The sequence below is a fragment of the Ciconia boyciana genome, chromosome 6 (genome assembly GCF_034638445.1).
Source record: "Ciconia boyciana chromosome 6, ASM3463844v1, whole genome shotgun sequence".
Classification (NCBI taxonomy): domain Eukaryota; kingdom Metazoa; phylum Chordata; class Aves; order Ciconiiformes; family Ciconiidae; genus Ciconia; species Ciconia boyciana.
The window spans coordinates 10,732,951-10,758,080 of record NC_132939.1 but is presented as its reverse complement, the minus strand read 5'-3'; the positions used below and the strand labels follow the sequence as shown (position 1 = coordinate 10,758,080).

The 25,130-nt window shown below is 37.1% G+C and overlaps 2 protein-coding genes across 2 annotated transcripts in view; one reads left to right on the top strand and one right to left on the bottom strand.

The window, feature by feature from the left end:
- CYB5R2 (cytochrome b5 reductase 2) overlaps positions 1-1,168 on the top strand; it is a 41,339-nt gene extending 40,171 nt beyond the window's left edge. The window contains exon 10 of the mRNA XM_072865379.1: positions 155-1,168. The gene's annotated coding sequence lies outside the window, so the exon portion shown is untranslated. The remainder of the gene's footprint in view (positions 1-154) is intronic.
- The window catches only part of PPFIBP2 (PPFIA binding protein 2), a 95,851-nt gene that overhangs the window by 26,847 nt on the left and 43,874 nt on the right, over positions 1-25,130 (bottom strand). Inside the window, exons 3-7 of the mRNA XM_072865384.1 lie at positions 23,966-24,055; positions 19,526-19,639; positions 9,753-9,884; positions 3,791-3,973; positions 1,664-1,756 (exon numbers count right to left, since the gene is read on the bottom strand). Of these exons, the coding sequence (XP_072721485.1) occupies positions 1,664-1,756; positions 3,791-3,973; positions 9,753-9,884; positions 19,526-19,639; positions 23,966-24,055 (612 nt within the window). The remainder of the gene's footprint in view (positions 1-1,663; positions 1,757-3,790; positions 3,974-9,752; positions 9,885-19,525; positions 19,640-23,965; positions 24,056-25,130) is intronic.

Here is a 25,130-nt window from a genome sequence, read left to right as displayed (position 1 = left end):
GAAAAAAGGAAATAAATAAACAAAATCCCTAATGTGAGCAGTTTCTCAAAATACTAAAATAAAGCAGGAAAAAATGCAAAACACCAAACAGCATTATCTAAACAGGGAAAAACATGGACTAATTTACTCTAATACACAAACTTATTTTCACCAGGAAGCAAGCAGCTGGATGGCAGCAAAAGATCACCACTCTGCCTGCAATTCCATATGGAATAGAAGAATCTGCCTTGTTGCATCTCTGAAGGGCTCCAACACATCCCAGTGACTAATATGCTTTTTATATCCAGCCATGGAAATATTCCAATTTCTCATCTAAGAAGCTGGAGCAACAGGAAGACAAAAGCTGCAGACCTCTTAATACCAGATTTAGATTTGCCTCCCCTGGTCTATTTGATCTCATAGCTTTTTAAAATGCCCTCTTTTCCTTTAATGTCTCATTCCTGTCATCTCTACAATTATTTTTCTTCTTCCTCCCTCTTTCCCTGTACTTTTCTTCCTTTCTAGTCCTGTATCTTCTCTCAACTCATTGGGTTTTATGATTCTTCTTTCTTATTTTCATTCTGCTCCTACACTTTCCATAATCTTTATCTGTCTTGGCAGCTGGCCACACGCTGCTTGAGAAAATATTTTCCCAAAGACTCTTAATTTCCACCACATCGGAGAAAATATTTTCATGGATACAAGAGCTATTATCTTAATAGGAAAAAAGACACGATAGCAACATTTCAATATTAATCTAAGAATTTTCAAAAGAAATAAATGCTAATACAAATAATAGCTATCTGTCATTTCTGGATCAAGTTATCAAGTATTAAAAAGAAAACTCAGTTTAATAATTTTGAATGTTTTTCCAAGATCCAACCACAACTCAATAAAGTCAGTCATTCCTAGGAACAGGGATTATAGTACTACACAAATGAAAGGAGATGTGATTACAGCACAAAAGCGTACCTCAACAGGGAAAAATAATAAGGTGCTTTTTAATCTAGTGGAAAAGGGCTAAAAATTCAAACTAGAAATAAAGTGCAACTGTTTAACAACGAGAATGTTCAACAAGAAAAATTAATTACTCATTAAAATGATGAAATGTTTCAAATGTCAAGTTTCTCCAGATTACAATCCAACAGCTTTCCAGGATTTAAGGTCAACATAAGGGTAAGGCAGCTATGCACTTTGATATACACGAAGTCAAAGCAGATGATCTAATGGTGTATTTTGGGCTTAAGGTCTATTAAAATAAATTCCATAGTAAGCGAACACCCAACCAACTTTGCATGCCTCTTTCTTCTCTTCAGTCTGGAAAGCATATTCCACAGAGGCTTGTCACCATTACACAAATAAAAGACAGAAAACCTTCAAAGAGGCCTTTCCTCAGAACAGGTCTTTTGTAAGTCAAAATGCCCTTTTTTTTTTTTTTTTTAAGGGAAGAATTACAGAAAGGTAGAAGACTGGAAACTGCTGGGTGGGAGCAAAAGGCAGAAAAAGAAGCTACAAAGCTTTAAACCAAAATACTTATTCCAAAGATGGTTGAAGAAAACTTGACTTTATAGCAGGCCCTGACACAAGGCAATTGTAAGAAAAGTAAATATTGATGAGAAGTGGAGCATATCCCTTTCCAGCTGAAATAAGTCTGTCATTGGTAAATGCCAAGTACTCTGCTTACTTTAGTTGCTTTTAATTTCCACTCGTATTGATTTCTTTCATTTTCCAGTTCTTCCACTTTAATTTTGAGGTGTCTAAGTTCCTGTAGCAAACCCTGCAAAGGAAGAACAGCAGCTAAAAGTAAGATTATTCTGGTAGATATTAATTTTCCATAGTCGTAAATTAAAGATCACACATGAGCCACACAGTAATGAACACTGAACCACCACATTAAAAACTGTGACCTAGTCTAAGATGACAAAAACTATTTTGAATTGAGAGATAAGGAATACTTTCTCAAACTCTCCACCTGAAATTATGAGCAAATTTCTTAGTCATATCAAGGAATGCAGCTGAGCCTGGTGAAGTCATGTGTGTCTCGGTGAAAATGAGCCAAAAAATCCACAACTGCGGTCTCATATAACATTAACTATTGGTTTTTTTGGGGGAGTTGGGTTTTTTTTGTTGTTTTGTTTCGGGTTTTTTGTTTTGCTTTGTTTTTCAGCCACCTCAAAGTAAGCAGAAACAAGCAGTGCTAAAAGATTACTAACTTTCATTAAAGTGACAATCCTCTCCCCAAACAGGTGTTTAAGCTACTTACCAAGAAAAATAACACTCAGACTAAACAGTATCTAGCAAGTTACAGGCATTTAATACCATACACTTACAGTCAAATATGACTACAAATATCCTACTTTCAGCATTGACGTTCGCCACTTTGCAAACTGAGCTGATGCAGCCAAGAGCTGCAGCCAGCCAGGGTTCCTAACATCCATCTGTTCCTCTGACAAAGTTGTCTCTTACATGTCCCTTCTCTCTTTCCTTGACAGAACCGTATCTTATTGTTCATTCTAAATGATAACATTATTAAATCCCTGATGGAGATGGTCTCTGATGAGACCAAATGTCTTAAAATGAAGGAATGGAAAAATTTGGAAGTATACCAGATTCCAAAATGGAGTTATAGTATATACATTAAGCAACCATACTAATATCTTGGATTAAATTGATGTTTATTTTGAATGACTCCCAGATTTGAGTCTCAGATTTTTTCCTCAATATGCAGCTTGTACTGTAGTCTAATAGTTCACTAATTAGTTCTGAACAGAGGCAATCTCATAAACAATAGCGCTGTTTTCAAAATAGGTATCATAGCCAAATGAGTTATTTTTGTAAAATAAACCTATGAGAAAAATTACTGAAAAACTCCCTCACAATGTAAGCAGATTATTTATAAAATGAGTTCTGGGGATCCAAATTTTAACCAAAGAGATGTGGCAACTAAAGCAAACTGATTTAAAAGCAAATATTAAAATGGACTTTTTCAGGCATACCAGTATCATTCCACCTTCAGTAAATTTAAGCAGTTTATGCAAAGTAGCTTTTGTTTTGACACGTGACATAATTTTGACCAAATACAACTGGGATCTATAATGTAAATTCAAAAATGCTTTTCTAGTAACTGCTCATGTCAGAGAATAAACAAAAATGTGTTGGATTTGCTATTTAAAGGTACAAGCAGATTATTTTTATTATGGCTCTTTTCATTCACTTTATCATTAGGAAAAAAAAAGGATACGTTTCAGATAGTCTTACCTGAAACTGTATTTTATACCTGTGTTAAGCTTTTAAGATATTCAGGAATTAATAATCTGTATTCAGAGGACTGGCTAGAGTGCACTATCATGCATGGCTAGGGTGACATTATCATGAGGAAAATTAGCAAACTACCAAACCATGCTAGCATGCTGCATATCAAACATTCAAATCTCAACTAAGGGGGGGGAAAAAACTCCAAACCCCAAAATAAAAAAAAAAAAAAACAACCCACACCACACCAGCACTACAGACCTACAAGTAAAATGGAAACCATAAAAAAACCCTGAAAGAGGTGATTGGGTCTTACAGATATCTGTGCTTTAGTAAGCAGACATCAATGGTGACCAAATTTGTCCCAATAATTGGGGGTGGGATGTCTCAGGTGGGGTTTTTTTTGGTAGTTTTTATGACCACCTCACTCTTTGCTAATGAAAGCCACAAAGATTAATGCCAATAATTCACAACATAGCTCTGGTTAGTGGAATTTAGTTTCTGCAAGGGAAGACGCGAGGCAATACACAGGCTTCCTGCTAAGGTGTACTTCTCGTACATCACACCGAGAGCAATTCTTCTGGCTGAGAGTCTCTACCACTGATGCTGGACTAGATTGAGGATCATTAGGTGTCAAGTCTGGTTTCCTATCTTGAGACTTTCTTTCTTGGATTCTACTATTAATTTCCAGCTGCAGTCTACACATCTGCTCCTGTAGCTCACTGATCAGGTTCACTACTGACTGAAAACATGGGAAGAAAGGAAAAAAAGAAAAACAACAACAACAAAAAGACAAGTGAGAAAGAAAATGATGCAAAGACGACACTTCTACAGTTGCAGCACAAAGAAATACATGAAGCACATTAAAGGCAAACTAAAGACAGATGATGTGCTTCCCTTCTGATAAAGTATATGTGAATGGGTACAAATCTGGAGTATTGCACAAAGCTACAATTTAAATAAACAGAACCTGTATTCCAGACTAATTCACGATTCTGATCCTAATGTGAAGATCAGAATTTGGCCTGTCATGTTTGGAAACTTATTCAGTCACATGAAGTCAGATATCAGGAAAAATTGGAAGATACTTTAATATGCTGGCTGAGAGGCACAATTTTGCTGAAATGGACTTGATTACATTCATTTACATAGCCAAATCATCCACTAGGAAGAAATTGCTAAGTGCTCAGTTGGGGCCATAACCTCCTCTTTCACAATTTATACACAGAATTTACTAATAAAGTAATTCTGTTTCCAGGTCTAGCATGGGTCAGAAAAATAACTCCATTACCTAGCTTGCTAGCTAGGCAGTATCTTGACATGGAGAAAGAGTTAAGCAACATACATAGGAGAAATCAAAGGATATCACAGGAGAAAAAGTAATGACTTCTAAAGTGTGCTGATTTGCTGGCCAGCTTCTTGGAATGGTGTGTATCAGCGATACACACACAAAAAAATCCAGCTACAGAAAGCAAACCAAAGACAAGTATTAAAACCTATATAACATTTCACTTAAACTCCCTAACTCAGTAGCAAATAGTGCTAGGTATTTTCTCAAGTATTACAAGTTTGGAGTGCCTTTCTCTTAATTTTCATGTACATTAACAACATACGTTTTGTGATTTCTCAATCTTCTGAAGTGGAATAAATCTGATGAGATTGATCCATCTCCCAAAGGAGTGAAAAAGTTTTTAGTGGACAGAACAACAGATGACATGGCATAATTTTATTTATTTTCTTCATTATAATGCACAACAGTCCTCCTGTAATCTCAACACTCTGGTGAGCCAATAATCTCAAAGCTAGGGAACAACTACTGCAAGAACAGGACACTATTCTGACCAGGTACATATTTAACACAACCAATCTCAAACTGTATCAGTATCCACAGACAACTTTAAATATTCACAAAGATTCCCTTTCAAAAATGTATGTATCAGTTAGGTAAAAGAGTTTCACATCGGTTAAGTATTGTTCTAGGGCACTATGCATAAGATGAAATTCAGAAAAGCATTTGCATATATTTCACTTTATACATATTATTCTCAATCTGGATCTCAATGTCTGATGCTCACCCTCTGTCATCCAACAAACCTTTTATGCACGTAAATGAGGATTAGTTCTGTAAACAGTAAAAAATTTTAGAAAGAGTACTGGGCACCAGCATACCAACTCTGCAATATCCAGTCTTTTATAGGCTGACATGTTTTGCCAGGGCTGCACAGGTAAGAAGAGATAGCCTCCTTTAGCGTCAGCTCCCCTAGGTGAAACCATATCCTTCGTAGGTTCTGTGGCTAATTAGCCACTTTGCAGCAACACAGTAGGATAATGGTGAGCAGATCATCCCCGTAGCTAACTGATTCTTGTATCAGAATGCTGCAAAGCAGAACACCCGTAGGACCAGCTGTATGTACACTTTAGATACTATCCACAATTCCTCCATCCTCCATGCTTTGATTTTGTTTATTTTTACCATCATCTCCACAATCAGACACCTCACTGAGCAGTACCAACTGGAGATTGGAGTCGTCAGGGGACACATTCAACTCTTGCTTTCTTTTAAGCATCAAAGTTTTAGTCTGTGCTCGTCTTTGACAGAGAACACTGTTAACGCATACGAGGTTCTGAAGAACCACTGCTCAAACAAGATGCATAGACTTTTAAGCACAAACTGACAGCTGCCCCAGTTGTTGCAACGTGGGAGAGTTCAGAAACACTTCTGCTGCACCTTGTAATTCTTTTCTCTTTTGCCTCACATTAAAAACGGGAATGGGAAACACTCTGCGTCCACACAGACTTCCCTCAGGGCAAACTTGACAGTACAGAAATGGCAGAAATCCTTACCCCAGTGAAGGATAAGAGTTCTATGGAAGAGAAACAGATGAACTCCAGCTGCAATACATGCCTTTACAGTTGTTTCTAGTTTCAAGGTAGAAAAGGCTTCTCATGTTTGAGATTCTTTCACAGCATGAAAATTTATTAACACAAACATACTATATCTTGAATTTGATTCAGGTGAGACGGCAAACCAAACTCCCCAGGGGGAGTCAGTGGCTCAGTCACTCAAGTTTCTTTGAAATTGCAAGTAACTATGCACTAGATATTTAATTCAGAAGCGTCCACACAAGAGCCACAAAACAATTCCCAACAGCTTATAGCAAACTTCAGATCCTCAGTATGAAAAAGCAAAACCCACAAAACTTATCCCATGCTAGAAGAGAAAATGTAGGAGAGAAGAAGGGCTGCTAAGCAAGTCGAAACGGACAATTATTCCTGCAGTCTCCTGATAGTGATAGGTGGTCTCTTTTGTCTATGTTCAGGTAGAGCAGGCATCTGGGCTGCCACTAATCACTTGATAATGCTGCTTGCTCATACCTTGCTACATTAAGAAAACACATTTCCAAAATTTCTAAGGCTTCTCAGGTAAGAGAAAAGCTACACAAACTCCCTCAGATGGGATTCAGAAACCTTCACAGCATCACTGTGGCAAAAGTAGAACATTATTCCACAAAAAAAGGAATTACAACAACAAAGCCAAGAGTGAGGCTGTCCATTCACAAGCAGCTATTCTCCCGGCCCCTATGTTATATATATAAATAAATGGCACTTTAAATTTAGCATGTGCTTTTGAAGAGCCAGAGACAAGTGGCATTCAGTGTGAAATTAATACCTTTGAGAGGAGGTTAGAGATGCTTGATAAACTCTTTGCTGCTAACTAAAACCAAAACTAAACCACAGCTGCACAAGATAAAGTGAAATACATCCGACACATTAAAACTTGCTCATATTTAGCAGGATATCTTAATTTGTTTTGTTTCCCCCCAACCCAACCAGAGAAAAAATTCTACAGATAAATTCTATGTGACTGGAAACAGCTGCTGTGAAATAAGCTGACACAAAATTAGAGTACAGAGCAAATATATTTTAGATGAATTATTCTGCAATGCCACATTTAATTTTAAACTTTTTAAAACCTGTTATTATATTTAGAAAATGCAGGGTCAGCTATGAAGTATAATTAACAGGCTGTTTAAAATGGTTTAACTGCTGGATGCCTCTGTAACACATGCACTAGGGTGAAAACTGAGGACTATTACTTCTGATAGGAGCAAATCTATAAAATCACTGTTCTGCTCGCCTCTGTCAATCCTAAGCTCAGTCTTGAAAGCAGCAATTGGCCAGCTGCAGTCTATAAGAAAGGCTCTACCTCTGTCACCCATAGCTTTGTTCCACTTATGTAAAAATACTAATTGCAATTTGATTTGAGGCATTATACACTGTAAGAACATGTTGTAGTAGCCACGACATTCAGACATACAATTACAACAAGATTAATTTCACTCAGTCACTCAGTTTGGAGAACCGTCTCACTCTGAAGCAATTATGTTACCACAACACAACTGTGTATGCATAAACAAGAGCAAACTAAAGGTAGACTGTTGGCGTACATAAGAGTGGTTTATTCACTAGAAAGATGTAGTTGGGCACTGGAGGCAAGGAGTTCAGGAAAACACTCAAAGATATTACCCAATTTAAGCAGCAGTTGTAGTCTAATAGTATAAAGAAAATATAGTCATTCTGATGTTTGAAATTGTGTTTGTATTGAAAATTAGTAAAATTCACAGTAAAAGGAGCTGAAATGGGATTAAACCATTAGAATTCAAGTAAGCAGCCAGTTTGACTGAAAGATGATGAACTGATCCCGTTCATCTTAACAAATTGGATTAACGCTTATTCAGGACAACCTGAAATAATTTTTAAAATGGCTCAATGAACAAACAAAAAATTATGTTTATTTCCCACAGCTTTACTTACAACACCCATTTTCCTTGCTTTGAGTACACAGGTTTTTGACTTTCGACAGGCCAGAAATCTAATCGCATCTTGGGGTAGTTAATAATTCAGGGCATACTTAACACAATGATTCTAATCTGATGGAAAAGTTGAGAATCCTTTTCCATCTCAGCAGGAATGTTTCCTATCACTTAGCAATACAACAAAGGCTTCCAGACCAACAAAGCTCAATTTTTCCATCCAAGCAGGCCACCCATCTTGTTGCAGTGGCAGAAGAATTTCACAGGTCATAGCCCCACCCTCATCACATGCCCAGACCTACTGGGTACCTAAAAGTCCTGTCAATGCAAATGCACTCCAAAGCTTTGTTGCTTTTCAGGAGTCAGGCTGACTGTGCATGTCCTGCAATAATAATTTAAGCAGCCTCGTCCTCGTATTGGACACATAATGGGAAGTGCTGAAGGCCTCTCAGGAAGGTGGCTGTTGGGAGCAGGCTGCCATCTGTAGCACCGAGGAGCTGCACAGACCCATTTAGATTTTCAGGTAGTACGAGACTGCTTAGCCCTTCTGTACACAAGACACTGACAATTATGGGTGAAAGAGCATGAGAAGGCCACAGATGGTAAAAACAGCAGCTGGTGCCTCTCTGGCTTGCAACCTCTGCCAGAAATTGCTCTCTTTAAGCTATCTTTTAATCTCCAAAGAAAACTTCAGAGGATAAGTAAGTCAAAAAACAAACACACCCCAAATGTATTATGTCACTGCAGGTAAATTACTTATGCATAGTTATCAAATATTCCACTAGCAACATTACAGAGAGCAAACAGTTTTCTAACACCACCTGGATTTCAAATTCTCCTACATCAACGTGGAACATAGTCTTTTTTCAGTCAGCAACATATAAGTCTTGGACCTAGTAATCCTCCCTTGCCAGATAATCCTCTTCTGCTAGTTGGTCCCCTTACAGGACCACTGAGTAGGGCAATTCATATGCATTACTGTTTTCCATAATCACTTCCCTTCCCAGCTCCCACTTGCTGCTCACTACCATGAAATGGATATTGTTCCCATGATTCCCCGTTTCATACTCTCTTTCTTAACCAATATGGTAAAAAGCAAAGCTTCTTTGATGTCCAGAACTCTCCACATCTGAAGGGGAGTAAGGATTATAGTTTCCTCCAATGCATGTAATTTTTTTTGCACTATTTATTACATAACCACAAGGGGAAAGGCTCATTTGAGGAAAATGCCCTGCCCCTTGCCCTTCCCTCCCAAGTGCCATGAATGCATTAAAATCACCAAGGGTGATCATCTAAGTGTTTGTAGCACTCTTGATACTACTGAGCTGACAGTCTTCTCTGCCACATAAACGAGGAAGGAGCAGAGCTCTGGTAGGTCTCATGTGGCCATGCCAGTCCAGCTCCTGTGGAAAGGAAAGGGTTAAGTGAACGCCATTTGTAATGTATGCTTCTGGAAGGGACTTTGTGCCTTGATTAAAGCCAAACAGCAACCTTTGAAGTATAATGAGAGAGGGGAAAAGAAACCACATCCCAAAAATGCATAATTGTATTCCTCACCGAATTCACAGGATCAATGATACAGCCTGTGCTGTGAGCACGGAAAATCCTATTGCATGCTGATTTTGGGTTAAAAGCTCAGGTGTATGACAGCATATCACAGACACATGATAGAAGAAAAAAGAAAACAAGCTAATGAAAGAAACTCACCTCAGCTTTGTTCTGTTTCTCTTCATATTCACTCTGTTCCTTTTCCATACCAACCAGTTTAATCTTGAGGTCTGAAACTTCAGCCATTAAATCTAATTTCTCAGTCTCTAGTGATGTTCGACTTAGCAACTCCTGAAAGCAAAGCAGAACATTTTCTCCAGTTATTTATTTGAACACTGACAGAATGCTACATGATTTACTGGCAGACCCACAGAAAAGTTTCTACCCCAGTATTTAATGCTTTCAATACAAAAGCAAAATGATTGTCTTCTTCAAAAGTCACACTTGCTACTGCTTTACAATGCAAAAAATGCAGCAAAATAGATTTGATGTAAGCATTTACTGCAGGCAGAAAAAGTAACTAAAAAAAAAAAAGAGTGATTGGCAAATTCATATGAAAGCAAATTTCTCTACCTCTCGTCACAGTGTGTATACTTTGAACTGTTTGAACTGTGTGTTTCTCGAGTTCTGCAGCTATTTTCACCTAAACGTTCTCCTGTGTTAATCACTAAACCACTGTGTCCCCCTCCCTATTTCAAGAAAATGTGTGGCAGAGTTAATCCCCAGGCAAGACATGAAATCAGAAAACGATATTAAAGCTGAACAAACACAAACCTACATAATGTCATAGAAACCTTCACATGACACATTACAAAACAGTTGTCTACTTCCTAAAATACTCATCAGACAAAGCTACATTTTAGTATTACAATGAAACACTTTAGAACTTCTTATTTTGGGTTATTCAATAAAGGATGTATTACAGAATGAGCACCCTAACCAAAATAGAGTACCAAAGACAAGCAACATTTCTGCAGTCATGCTAACAGTACTTAAAAGTTTACACCATGTAGTACTTGTTAACTTTTGAAGCTACACACTCTGGAGAGAACAGCACTGAATGAAAACGTGGTATGCCCTAACTGGAATCTAAAAGGCAACGTCTAAACTGAGTAACAGTGTAAAGGAGAAACAATTGGCCATGACTTTTGCTTGTGTGCCCCGAGTTTGTTTTCTGGACTGCAGAGAAAGGCATACTTTGGACAGAGCGGTATCACTGTGTTTGGAAAACATTCAATATTCACAACTTCATTGCATCTTTCAGTTTTCAAGAAAGCCAAAGCAAAAAATCTTCCAAAAATTTAACAGAGTGTATTATATATAAAACGCTTCTGTTGGCCTCCATTTTCAAAGAGAAAAAATCCATTCAGGAGTTTAAGCCTAAAAAAAACAATACTCAACTTTCCAAATGCCTAATTAATTTTTGCAAAAGAAGATAGGTTTCTAAATGGTTAAAAATTTTTATGGTAATTCATAACTCACAGTGGTGTTTTGATCATATGAAATGCACTGAGGAATCACAGCAGATTCTGCTTTGAATTACATGGAAGTGACTTAACTGAAGTTGGCATAGTTATTCTGGATCTACGCTGATGTTACTGAGTGATCAGAAACTGCCCTGTCCATCACCCTTTTCTCATCTCCTCCTCTTCCACGAACCATATAGTATGTTGTAGACTATGGTTTGGAGCCAAGGAAGCCACAAAGGTTATTTTAAAAATTATACAGTTAAAGTTTATTTGGAACCCAAATCTGCTCTACATGTAAATTGTTTTAGTCTGGTGGGGAATGCTGCCCAAATTAAAAATAGTACTAAACTTGCATCTGCATTGCAACACCAATTATCTAAGCCACCCACTATTCCCAGTGCCATGCCATTCCTGCTGACATTGACAATGATATTTGTGTATGGATGGGAAAATAAACAGAAATGTAGCCTCATGGTTTGTTTTTTTTCTCTGAATGAAATAAATCAAGCACTAATCAGGACAAGATAGAGTTTCTCAATAAAAAAAGTCAGTGCACTAAGAGGCAGTCACCTAATGAAATCCCAGTAGTAGCTGCTTTCTACAAAGGTGATTACAAATTACAATTATAATTACAAATAACTCCTCTGTCTTCCAGAAAAACACTGATTTGCACAAGTTTCAGAGGCACATTCCAGTCCAGACTGGAATAGGCTCTGTACAGCTGTTAACATAGCAGACCTTTGCAGATTAAGACACAGCTATAAATGAGAACTTTCATATGAAATAAGGCCACTGAACATCAAAAGGGCTAGCAGGATGAGGTGACTTTGGCCCCATGGACAGACTCTATTCACTGTTGAACTGAAACAACATTTAGAAATTTTTTTGACACCAACATGGTGTTCCATGGTATGACAGGAAGATTTCTTAATAAGGCAAGGAGACATGGCATCCCTCTAGAGATTTTTAACAAAAGATCTATCCTTTCAGTGCACCATCTGGCTTTACTCCTTACTTTTTCCTATAGACTCCCAAATTACAATTAATTATGCAATGGAGAGTAATACCTCACTCCTTTAATTCTGAGTTCAGTAGCTCCATGTGAACACTAAGGTGGCTAATTGGTATAAGCCAGCATGAAGGCAGCTGACTTTTTTTTTTTAATCAACTCAAACAAAATTTTACAGTTTTCTCTGAAGCTGGAGAATCAGATCCTCAGCTAGTGTAAACTGGCATAAAACTCTTGCCTTAAAATAGACAAAATAGCTAACTATCCCTAGTTTGTTTTCAGTGGAGCTACATTGATTTAAAACAGCTGACAATTTCTCTTGCTTCTAGAGAGTCTAACTTTTGCTTTGAAAGAAAGTGCCGTTTAAAGTAAATGTCCCCTCTTGAAATGGTAACATCTGGAAGCAATTATTTTCATCTTCAAGCAGATGCTCACAGTGAACAGCTCATTAAGAATGTGACCCATTTTGTTACAGAGAAATTATAGTGTATTTCAGTGGTATGATGCAACTTGAATTCAGCCAGAATAAATATGCCATTGTAAGAAAAGAAAATACAAATTTGTTATTGGTTTTAAAGCAAAAAAGATAATATAAGACAGGCAAAAATGGTAATTTGGGCTATAGCAGCTTTAGGAAAATCTTAAAGAGCCAAAATACAGAACAGAAATAGAACATATTCTAGGGAATCTTATTTATAAACAAGATACTTGTTTTTAATTTTAAAATGTACTATAAGTATAATTTATCAAAGTTCTTTTTTTGAAAATCAACTTTTAACTTTAAAAATTAAGGAAAAAAAGCTATTTTAGAGTAGAATAATTACAAAGATGAGTCATGCAGAAGCTACAATATGCATGTACCAGACAGATCAATGAACATGAAACTATTTCCAAACACAACAGTATTTTTAAAATTCACACTGTATACTTTTAAAATATTTAATCATGCTCTTCAATATTCCCAATGAAACCAAAGCACATGCTGTAGATCTCATTTTCACATTTTGTTGTCTTGGAAATACATAATTCTTATAAAGCTGCTTATAAAATTTAACATGACAGAAAATAGCTTAGAAAGAGGACACTACACTATTCTAGGCTGTCAGCTGCAAGCACAGAAAATTCCAGGATATTTAGCACTCCACAAAACAGAAGAAACAATCATGCCATACACTGATTGAGAAACCATAAGTGAGATTTTAGTCAAGTGCGGGGAAAAAACCCCAGAGACCCCATTTTGCACTTGTGCACTGTACACAACACAACACTTAAAAAATTTCATACTTTTCACCCTTATTAAAATAGTTGAGAGAGACAGACAGACCGACCAAACTACCTACCTGGTAAGCAAAATTCAGCAAGAACCACTGCTAATGAGGACTGCACTTTTTGAGTGCTGTGTGTCAGCTGTAGTAGAAATAAGATATTTGCTTAACTGAAAACACAGCTGAGAGCAATGTACATGTGTAATCACCATGAAATGGTGCAAGTCAGTAGCAGAGAGTGAATTACAGCCCTCCAATTCATCATTTGCCCATTATATAGTTAAGCAACAGAAAGGACAGAACTTCCCATTGCACTGCCAATTTGAACAGCCCTTTGCATACGCCTGATGAGCAGATTCGTGCCTACATTAACTGTGAAATAACAAAGCAGTGTAATGCTCACCTGGATGGATAAGCTGCACAACTTGAGAGCACGTTCTGAAAACCTTATGCCTCACAACCAGAGCAGCACAGAGCACACTTCAAAATCTGAAATACTAAGCTAGCTGCTGGCAAGAAGTTACTGCATGCTATAAACAAGTGCTGAAATTCATCTAAGATCAGATAACTCAGGCAATTGAAAGTTGAAGGAATGATCGTTGCCAGCCAGCAAAGTTCCTGAGAAGCAAACAGATACACACCAGATTTATGCTCTGCAACCAAGATAGGATTCTGGCTCCCCTGCATATAAGACAACTGCAAAACCAGAACAGGTACATACTAAACTGCATCGGATTCAAATTCCTACTCTCGTACAGCTCCTCCCTGCATTCTTTTAATCCACTGGTTTTTAAAAGATTCTCCATTGTGCCTCACAAAGGGCACTGTCTGGCACTTTCCCCTGCTCCTTGCACCCAGGCAGAAGTTGGCCATACACTGACATGAGAAACAGAAATTCACTCCTGTTTGCATTCAAGCATTTCAGTTTCTATGTGTATTTTTAAGACAGAAAGAATCTATAGCCGACTGCTTTGTACTTTGCAAGAGAAATTACTTGACAGAAGACACAAATGTGTTCACACAATGCAACCATCTGACGAGAGTCCTCTGGATTGCTTCTTGCAATTATGTGTCAGAAATAAGATGGAAGGCTGAAACACATGGTCAAACCACACCTAGGATTTGGTTCAGGTCAGGTCAGGAAAGACATTGCCACACAGACTAGCATTTTGATTGGCAAAGCAAACTGTAAGATGTTATACTTTATGCCACAGAGCTTCAATGGGAACTAGTATCTGTTAAATAAATCAAATGCAGCACTGGAATAGCAAAGACGTAACTAACTATTCTTACGATAATTACCATAACAAATGCACTTAAAAGAACTGTGGAGGTGAAATCTGTACGTGCAGAAAATTCACTTTTCAAACTGACTTAACACAGCTGTCAAGATTGACAGCATAGATTCCATAGCACCAATGTGTTTACATTATGCATGGCTGGTACTTTCTGTTATGGGACAATTTAGGCTACTTTATAGAGCAAAAATTACTTTTGCTTTCCAATTCTTTTCTACATTTGTACACAGTACAAATGAAAGAAAAGTTGATAGCAAGTTGATAGCAAGTTGAGGTTCCCCCAAGGCTAACATGGCAGATGTTCAAGACTCCCTCTTCTCTTAAAAAATACTTCTTTCTTAAAATTGACTGGAAGAAAGTACTTAGAAATGCCACAAACTAACTTAGAACAAGACACATACACATCATTCTTCTCGAAAAGTGGCTGTAATTTTACATTTTAAAGCAGCTGATGTACTGGAAATGGACTGTCACAGCATAAATCGTGTTCATAGGATAATTCGGGGGGGGGGGGGGGTTATTTCAAGACATTAATTACAATGTGCTAAGGGGCAAGGCAGGTAGCTATTCACATAGGCTGGCATTTCCATATTCTTTACACACTTGATGGCAAAACAGAGATACCACTGGAAGGCAATTCAGTGAGACAAAACTGGCATCTTGCTCCCAGTCATGCTCCAGAAAATTTTCTCTTAACATTTACTATGAAGGTTGACCAGGGAAATGTGTTTCTTGGCCTAAACCGGAACCATACTTAAGGACTGATTTAAAGTTTTGCCATTGACTTTCATGAGTTTTTGAAAGACCTACTTTGTTTTAAAGAAAGACAATGCAAACACCTTCAAAGTGAAAAATGCCTTTTCTTGATTGGAGTCTGTAGTGGAACAAGTATCCTTACAAAAGCAAAATGTTGAGATTGACACCGTAACCATCACATCTCATGAAAACATACATGCGCTATCTGTAACTGTGCACACCGGGGCAACTCTGCATCTGTTACACAGGATTCTCCTGTTTCTCAAACGCTGCTAAGCCGTATTTTCTTTGGCTGTGGTTTCATAAACAGCTAGGTCAAATGCACATCTCACCACTGCCCTTATGCCATGCCTTGACCTTTTCTGTGAGCTGTTTCAACTCACTAACCCAGGAGAAAAACATCCCCTTCTTTTTAAAACCCAAGTTAGTTTTCTCCTAGTCATTGAGGAAAAAGTCTGATGAGCATGACAGTCAGTATAAAATAAGTTGCAGAAGCACATGGTCAGGAACACGGAGAAAGATTAAAGGAGAATGAGGCCTTCTCCTTTTTGTAGCAGTAACCCTTAGACTGGCTCACCTCATTTCTTGCAAGTTCACATTTTGACTAATGGATATTGCACTGTCCTCTTAGATTGATGTCGAATCATGATTTTCTGCAAACAAGCAGCAGTGTCTGTTGCTACTATTCCGCATTCAAGATGTCCACCCTAAATGCCGAACAGCCATTTTATGTAATTCGTATAAAGTTTATTTTAGCTGTTGTTTCAAAGTGTTTCCATGATCACTTTGTAGCAGGGTTCAAAACAACTGTGCATAAATCATAAGCCAGAAGGATTTTAGCCAGTAACCCCACCCTGACAAAGTGGACAAGTCTCTGCTAGCATAGATTCAGCAAAAAACTATTTTGCAGGGTAGCATTACATACCCTTGCTGTTGTGGAACTACCAGATATCGTCATTAAATTATCTTAACAAAATGTATGACTTCTGTTTTTATTGTAGCATTTTGGGCACAGAATTAATTAAGAGTCACTTTTCTTATAGTTCCCAAAATTAAAAAGACAGGGCTTATCCTGGATTCAGGTATATGGTTTCCCACATAAGTAAGTAATATGCTTATCCATACTGCAGTTCTACTAATATACATTAAAGATTTTTCAAGCTAGGGCAATTATCTTTATTGTTCCATTTTCCATTTAGAAGAAGCAGTCAACTTAAGTTCACAAAGGTAAAAATCAGTGGAGTTCAATATATTGTAAATAAGCAAGCAGAACCATGAAATAAAATTGGATTTACATGCACCTCAGGAAAATAATAGAAGTCTTTCTGAAAAGCAAGAATATTTATATAGGTACACAGAGCTAGATGATCTTTTCTTATTAGAAGTTAGTTTACTGTAAAAATAAATAAATACTGTCTTGAAAGACCCACTAAATAGTTTTGACTGGAAAAACTCAGTGACAGCACTGGTATCTTTCATCTCTTTGCTAAGCATTGTGAGCACTTGTACAGGACACTGGCAACTGCTGGCTGAGAAGATCTGAACCCAACTCTCCCCAAAACCTGATTGATCTATCAGTCTATTGAAGTCCCTGAGGCCAGATACTCACTCTACTTTTGACGTATTAACTGCAAGAAGGCCTGTTGGCCACATATCTTACGTGAACGTCCTAATCATCACATTATCAGGTCATTCTCTTCTCTCCAAATCTCAACTCATTCCCTGTAGAGGGTAATCTTTTCAAGAAGATGAACTGAGAAAAGAACATTCAAAATAAATTATAGACAAATAGGGCCCTCTGCTGAGCCGTAATAAATGTCTAATTTCTCTGACTTGAGATTTTGAGAGATCTAACTTGGGTTTCCCATATCCCACTGTCTACTGGGGGATGTAATCCATGTGAGAAAGACACCACAACTACCATTCCCTCATAATCCTCTAGTATTTCACTTAAGTTGCTCTTCTTACTGTTCACAAAATTAAAATGTTAACTCAACATCATTTTTTCTCATTCCAGTGAGAAAAGAAATTTTAAATATCTCAGTTCCACACTGAATTTATTTATTAATTTTGGTTCAGCTATTAAAAGTACATCACTCACACTAAAATTAAAATACTAAGCATATGTGTTTGTGTACACATCTGTGCAAAGTTCAAATGGACAAACTCATAGGATTAAAATGAAACACAAATCTTTACCTGAAGTTGTGGCCTAGATAATTCTTTATCTTAAAAAAAAAAAAAAAAAAAAACCCAAACAAAAAACCTCGAGTGATCATATATGCTGTAAGCATGAGAGATCAGTCACTTAGAAATTTAGCAATCAACAAGCAAGCTTGTCAGTATTTCTGTAAGTTATGTTCAAATGCAAGATCTCAAAACTACAATACAAAACAACAAGTTTGAGCTTATTGCTAACTATTTAACACGTGTACAGGAAAGAAACTAAATTTGAAATTACTCCCATTTGGCAACAATAACAGCCACTCGAAGTGATCTCAAAATTTAGATTTCAGGTTTATGTTAAACATATTTGGAGATTCTCTGACTTCGTTAGCTTTAGTACTGACTTTTGGAGCTTATCACTTTAGGATCAGCTTTGTAAGGAATTTGTGCACGTGCCTAATGCCAGATGGGTAGATTTAAACATTTTCACTGAATTAGCAATATACATGTATTATTATATTCTATTCTCACATGCCTCAGTGTTCTGTTAAACCAGGATTTAAATTCACAGTTTCCTCAGAAGGCTATCAGAGCAGAAAATTTTAAGTCAGAGAAACAATAAACAGTTTTAGCAGAAGTCACAGAACAACTATCTAGTTTTAGGTTGAAACAGGAAACTTCTACACTCTATTGTGAATGCCTTCCTGAAGTTTGAAAACAGATTTTCATAACTTAAACAGTTACTGTTCTTTGAATTTCACTTCAGATCTCACTGAAAAACTAAATGCACTCGCTATTTGCATTTGTAAAAACATCCCCTCATTTAAGTATGAGAATAAAACTTTTCCACGCTGGAAGCATTTTCGTCTGCAAAAGTTGTGTGAGACCAAATTTTTTTATAGAAGCTTGGAGAATTATAACTTTAAAAGGTTTAGGATACAAGTTTATCTTATAGAAACTGCTACTTTTTACATACAAATGTACACCGATTCTTAGCACAGTAAAATCAGCTTATGTAGATTAACACAACTATAATTTAAAGCTATGAATAGTTCATAGAAAGACTTGTATATTTCACATAGACTAAAATAGTAAATTTATAACCCAACATTTTGAGTGGGGAGAGGAAGCAAGTTCATCAAGAACAACATCTATCCTGCAAATTTCTGGCATAGATTTTGAGGGTTATTTACAGTTTCAAATCTATTTTTGATATCTGTGTACTGTATTACCAGTGGATGATCTGCACCTGTAATAACTGAAAATTGCACCGGAAAAATTCTTTTGCATCAACACACCTGCCAGCTCTGCAGTAACACATGAAATGTAGGGTATTTAATTTATCATTTGTTCTGCTCCCTCAACATATAACATGAAAGAGCAAAAATTAAATCACATAGCCTGAAATTGTTGACTGAAATAAAGGAAAATATATCTTTATACATTAATTTTCTTTCAAAAATAAGGGGAAAGTTCCTAAATTAAGCAAAAATGGTTATAGAACCAAACTTGATACAGTAATTAATTTCAACTTACTACCTGTTCAGCTTCAAAGCCATAAGAAAACAGAAGATATTTAAATAAAACTTCTTAATTCTATAACTCCTACATATATTAGATACATTTAACCTGTCTAACCAGTTACTCAACCATATCCAAATTTAGTTCGTCAGCACAGTACAAATAAGACACAATAGTTTCATTTTACATGCTGCCACGTACAGTGTTATGCAACCAGCCAGTAAAACATTTCTGCAACAGGAAAACAAAGAAACATTTATTGCAAAAAAAAAAAAAAGAAAAAAAGAAAAGAAAACGTGCAAAGCAGCAAGAGAACAATAAAAGAGGCATTTTTTTCCCATTTTATCTTGTTGCCAAAGGCACTCATACATGTAGACAAGCTGACCATATATGTTCACCCCTCTGCTGTAGAAGATTATGCAAGAAGCTTTCCAATCCAGATTTTTACCTGTTGAAGCATTTCTTCTGTAGCATTCAGTTTCAACTGATGCCCCTCAAGACAGATTTCTAAGTCCCGGATTTTCTCTCCTTGAGCTTCCACCTGGTCTGTAAGAACACTCACCTGAAATTTGAGAAGAGAACTACAATGCTACTGAACTGACTGTAAATAAGTTTCAATTACCTTATATAATTAACATCCAAATGCACATTTTAACAGCAAGTTCTCTTTTAAAGTCCTCAATGGTTTAATATTCTTGTGCACTGCAGCAATCTGCTCTATCAAGATAGATAATTCTTCAGTCTTACCTATATTTTGCTTCAACCCCGCCCTCTGACCAGCCCCCCCCCCAATCATTTTGTTTTAATATAAAAAAGAACGAGCATTTCTAGAAGAGATGGACGACTACTTATAGGTAGCCTGAGTCAGTTCATACAAAAGTCTGAAAAATCAGAAAGCACCAAATAAGAACACAGGATACTGAAAATATTTTAAGTGGTTTTAGAGCATGCATTGCCATTTCAGGTTCCGTTGGCATTTCACTCCCTAAAACGGATAAACAATAAAACTGTGTATTTGGGAACCATCCAATTACTTTACTTCTTACCAGAACAGAAAAACAGCTTACCTATCAATAAAGCGTTCTGAAGTTATAAAGAATGCAATGAGTAAAAGGCATGTTTTAGCAGTGGCAAAGTTCTATTCCAAGAAAAATTCCCAGGCTTTGCAAGCCAAAACATGAAAGCAAAAGAAGTGAGATACAGACAATGAATCCCAGGAAAAGAAACAATAAGCAATACTGGTAAAGAACTGTGGGAATGGCGGTACAGACCAGTGAGTGTGTAATAAGAAAAGCCCAGCAGCCTAACTCAAAGCTTGCAAAACTGAAAAAAATACACTCAGGATAACATTAGAAAAATGTGGGAAAAACCCCTGTGTTAATTCCTATGTTAAGCAGCACATATACACTCTGTATATTAATTTTTGCTATTTATTTATATAAAAGCCTTGATTATACTAGAAAATTGTTATCTCAAACAAAAAAGCAACCTTAGGTGTTTAAACTCCAGTTTGAATGAAATGCCTTAACAAAAACTTACCTATGCTCTCACATGCAACCCTGCAACCCATTTATTTAAAAAATAAAAAAGGTACAGTATGTGGAAGTGAAACCTTTAAGATATATCCGCTACGCAACATCTCTAAAACCCAATCAATGAACAATTGAGTTCACTTCAGGGAAGCTGCAGAGGGAATGACTGAGTGATCTGTGTTTGTTTTACCTGCAAACATAATGATGAGCACGCCTGGGAAAGGAACATAGAAAAAGAAAAAAAGACTATTTTATTTTTTTGCCTTTAAACTAGTTGGCTGTAGGGTAGAATACAGATGAACGCAGGATGAGAGATGATAGGAAGATGTGGGTGGAGGCAGATGGCAGGGGGACACATCCAAGCTGGGGCAGGGGGAGAACTCCCCGCAAGGAATTCTGTTGCTTGTCTACTTTTTTGTTTTCCTCCCATTGAATGAGTGATGGCACACACAAAAAAAACCACCCTGTGAGGTCAGAAAGCAAGAAAAAACAAACTGAATCCTCTCCTTCAGTCTGATGCAGAATCCAGAGAAAGAAAACAAGCTCTGCTTAAAGGGTTGGTTAGGCTCCAACTAGCATTGTAACCTGTAAGGAAAACTCTGTATGTTAAATGTGACCTGCAAAGGAATTTAGTAAAACCTTAGCAGCTTTAGAAGCATGTGTTGGATGTTCCAGTAGTTAGGCTGAGAGGCACATTAGCCACTTTGAGCTCAGATTTTCCCCTCTGTTCAGGATCACATCTGCCAGACTATTCAGGGAATCAGTAGGCTGCACACAGAACATAACCCCAGCGTATGCTACGCTGGCAAGTCCATCTTGCCTTAGCAGTACAACACACACAAGAGTCAGCCCGTAGTTAATATATTTTCTGTAAATATCTATAAAAGTGAGACATATTGAACCATTAGCTAAAAATCAAGTGGTATAAGGGTTTAAGACATCTCTGTGAAAAAAACCCCAAACAAAACGAACACCTAAAGAAGTACATTAGCTCCTACACACAGGCACTGAGCTATAAGAAGGTATCCCAGATGCTGTAGCATTTCCAGCCTCCACTACAGACTGAACAGTGGAAGCAGGTTTCAAGTACACTATTTGACTCAGCCTTGGCGGACAGAGATAGTGGTCACTGCGGGTGCCCACCACAAGGTGCCTTGTACTGCTTCTTCTGCAGCAAGTCTGATGCAAGACTGGAGTGCTCCCAGCCTCATATTCCCTATAGATTACAGCTATGGACCACAGTCACTGGCACAATGCAACATGAGCTACAGAACAGAGGTGCTCTGTTTCCCATCACTTTCTCATCCTTCATGCCAAGGGTCACACTCAGAAGCCAGGTTTGTACGAGCAGGCTCCCTGAGGCCAGTGTAACCTCAGCATGGGACTTGCCTATGTTCCTCATATTTGACTGCCTAGATAGAATATGCAGAACTGGTGTAAACCAGGTTCTAACCCCACCTCCATCTTGGCACCTTTTTTTGTTGTTGTTGATGTTCATCTGTAAGACTGAGGTTTTCATCTATGTTATTTGCCAGGGGTTTTTGGAGTTCTACTGCAACACTGTGCAGTGGGATAGGAAATGCATAAATATTGACTAAACCTCTTGATTTGATGGGGTAAAAGGCAAAAGAGAGACAATTTCTATATCTGATTTTACTACATTGCTCTGAGAAAAACTCTAGGTAGGTCTCCAAACCATGTCATAAAAGTCCCTTCTTTGTGAGTTTGGCTTGCTGCATTCTATAGGTACCTATTTGTTTGGATGAAGAAATAGTTACTAAAAATCAGTAGGTCAAAGACAGGAAAAGCACCTACTGAGCAGCAGCCTGCAACAGTCTTCAGGAACTTACAAGCACTGGAGACTAGCAGTCCTGTTAAATCCACAAAAGCTGATACAGTTTGAACACCAAGATTCTGCCAAATCTGTACAAGCCCACCAGCACGCATGACCACCAAACAAGACGACAGTGGCTGCTACATGCAGACAAAGTTTACAGGACTATACACATGTGTGATGAAACAAAGGAGGCCTTCAGGGACAAAGCCACAGGTGCATCAGTACAGCCCTCTGCTTCTGAGTAAACAGCTGGGTTTGGCCTCCTAAGTGTTGCTCCGATTACAAGCGCGCACGCATGTGTGCGAGTGAACTCTGCGAGAAGTGAATGTACTGTGTGAAAAGTTGTTTGCTATTATTAATAGAATCAAGATGTTACAGCTAATAACCACTTGATTAATAGAAGGTGTTTTAATAAATATCAGTTGTGATGTTGTCTCCCCTGACCTGACTTCCTCTCAGAAAAAAGGGAATTTGCAGCACACACTTAAACACTTAAATGCCAACCAGAACTTTGTTTTTCATTCAGGACTTTTTGTTCTAAATTTGGTAATAGCAATTTTAGTTTAACAGCAACGAAAAAATCCAACCAAGCCTAAGCTTATGTCTCACAAACCATTTATTGTTTATTTAACAACAGCAGTGAGAATTCCGCTCAGTAAGCTAACACAAGTGTGAACAGAACATACAGGATAAAACATGCTTACAGAAACTAGTAACTGAAAGTACAGAGAACACCTACCCAGTATAGTTAAGTTTTGTTTGATATAAATATATATGCTTATAATATGCTTTTGTAAGCATAAAGAGAAAGGATATGCAAAGACCATTTAAAGAATCTCCAGCTTCAGTTTTAAAAAGCATGTAATGTACAGTTTAGTAATAGTGAAAATATCCAGAAAAAAAAAAAAATTAAGTTGTACAACATGTGTTTTCTCCAGGAGGAAAACCTACATGGGACAGGAGATCTGTTTGAAAAAGGCTTGGTAAACTGAGAAACGGGAAACCTGGAAGAGCTTAGGCATGCATTTTACTGTCAAATTTTCTTTTCCCCCCTTTACCTCCCCCTTCAGCTTTTTGATCATGTAAAGCAACTTTAGTACAGTATACAAGCAGGAAAAATATCAGTTCTATCTACCTGCCAGTCTTCCAGTTAATTAAAAATGGTGGCACGCAGAACCTGGAAAATCAACTGGTACAACACAGCAAACCTAGAATGAGAACCACTACCACAGCATTGTCTTGGGACTTCACAGCATTATTTTTAAGTTGTTTTTTTTTTTTCCTTTGTCATTTTTCCCCCTCTTACTGCTGTTACTCCCCTCTCCTCTCCCCACTTACCCCACCATGAAACCAATCCAATGGATTATACAAATTATAAATTAATTCCTGATTAAATATCAGTTACTTTTGGTGCCTGCTAACATTTGTTTAACAGCAAATACTCTGTCACTTCAGTGAATATCAACTACAATATTCAGTGAATATCAACTACATAGACAATGTTCTTTTTAAGACATACCTGCAGTATGAGAGACTCTTTATCACCTTCTAATCGTGCCAATCTTTCTTGATAGGTTTCATTATTAGATGAATGATGATTCACCTGTGACTGGGGAAAAAAGTGCTATGAGAATTTTTACAGTTAATATGAGAATTTCAAGCAATAATTAATAAAAATTTATATAAATTGAGTGGTTGTTATAATGCAAAAAACATGCAAAAATGTGTCTACAGATCAAAACTGTTTATTTCATATGCATTAACCCTTTTGTGTATACCTTTTTTTTAGCTGGATTTTGAGTACTTTCTTATTTCCAGCAATCAAGAATGGTATAGGAATAGATTTGATATTTTCTAGCAAACTATCATTTCATTGGGAAATGCCATCTTATCAAGACAAAAAACATTTAATTTGAAATATCTAGTCTCAACAGCCTTTTGCCAGAGTCAAGGAATCTTGGTGTTTATTTTTAAATGGTAAAAACTGCCATATGTATTATACTATTCCGAGAAATTACTGAAAGAAAAGTATAATTTTTTGTTAGCAATTAACAAATTACTTAAATTATCAAATTCTTATCAGGAACTATTCTAGCTACATAATCACTTATGGATTTCTAAATGGCTCAAAGGAGCAAGACCTTCTAAAACATGTCCTGTTCCTAACTATTATGTCCCATTTCCTATGAATTGTAATACTCCGGAGACAAACACCACAATTAAAAAAAAAAAAATCTGCAGATTTGTTTTAAAAAGTTTAGAAGAGTCCCATAGCTTCATCCTGCATACTAAAACATTGTGTAACTGTGGGAATGGAGCTGTTTGCTTAAAGCATCAAAAGTAACATGAGCCTTTAGAAATTCATTTCCCAGCTCCATTGCAGGCAATGCATTTCTGCCGGGGAATAAAACACTTTGCCTGGCTTTTCAGCTAACACAAGAATCCAGCTTCACTGAGTTCTCTTCAACTACACTAGTCTGCAGCTGACTACTCATTTATAGTTGCTTGTACAATGGCACCAATATGATTATAATCCGCCCCCCCAACTGTCCTTTCTTTTTGAACCGAACATTTGTGAATAGGATTTTTTAAAAAATATTAAATATATTCATGGCTTCTTGATCTCCACTGAGGTCTACAAGCCCAAATGTAAAACAGATGATGAAAATAAACATGGTGTTAAT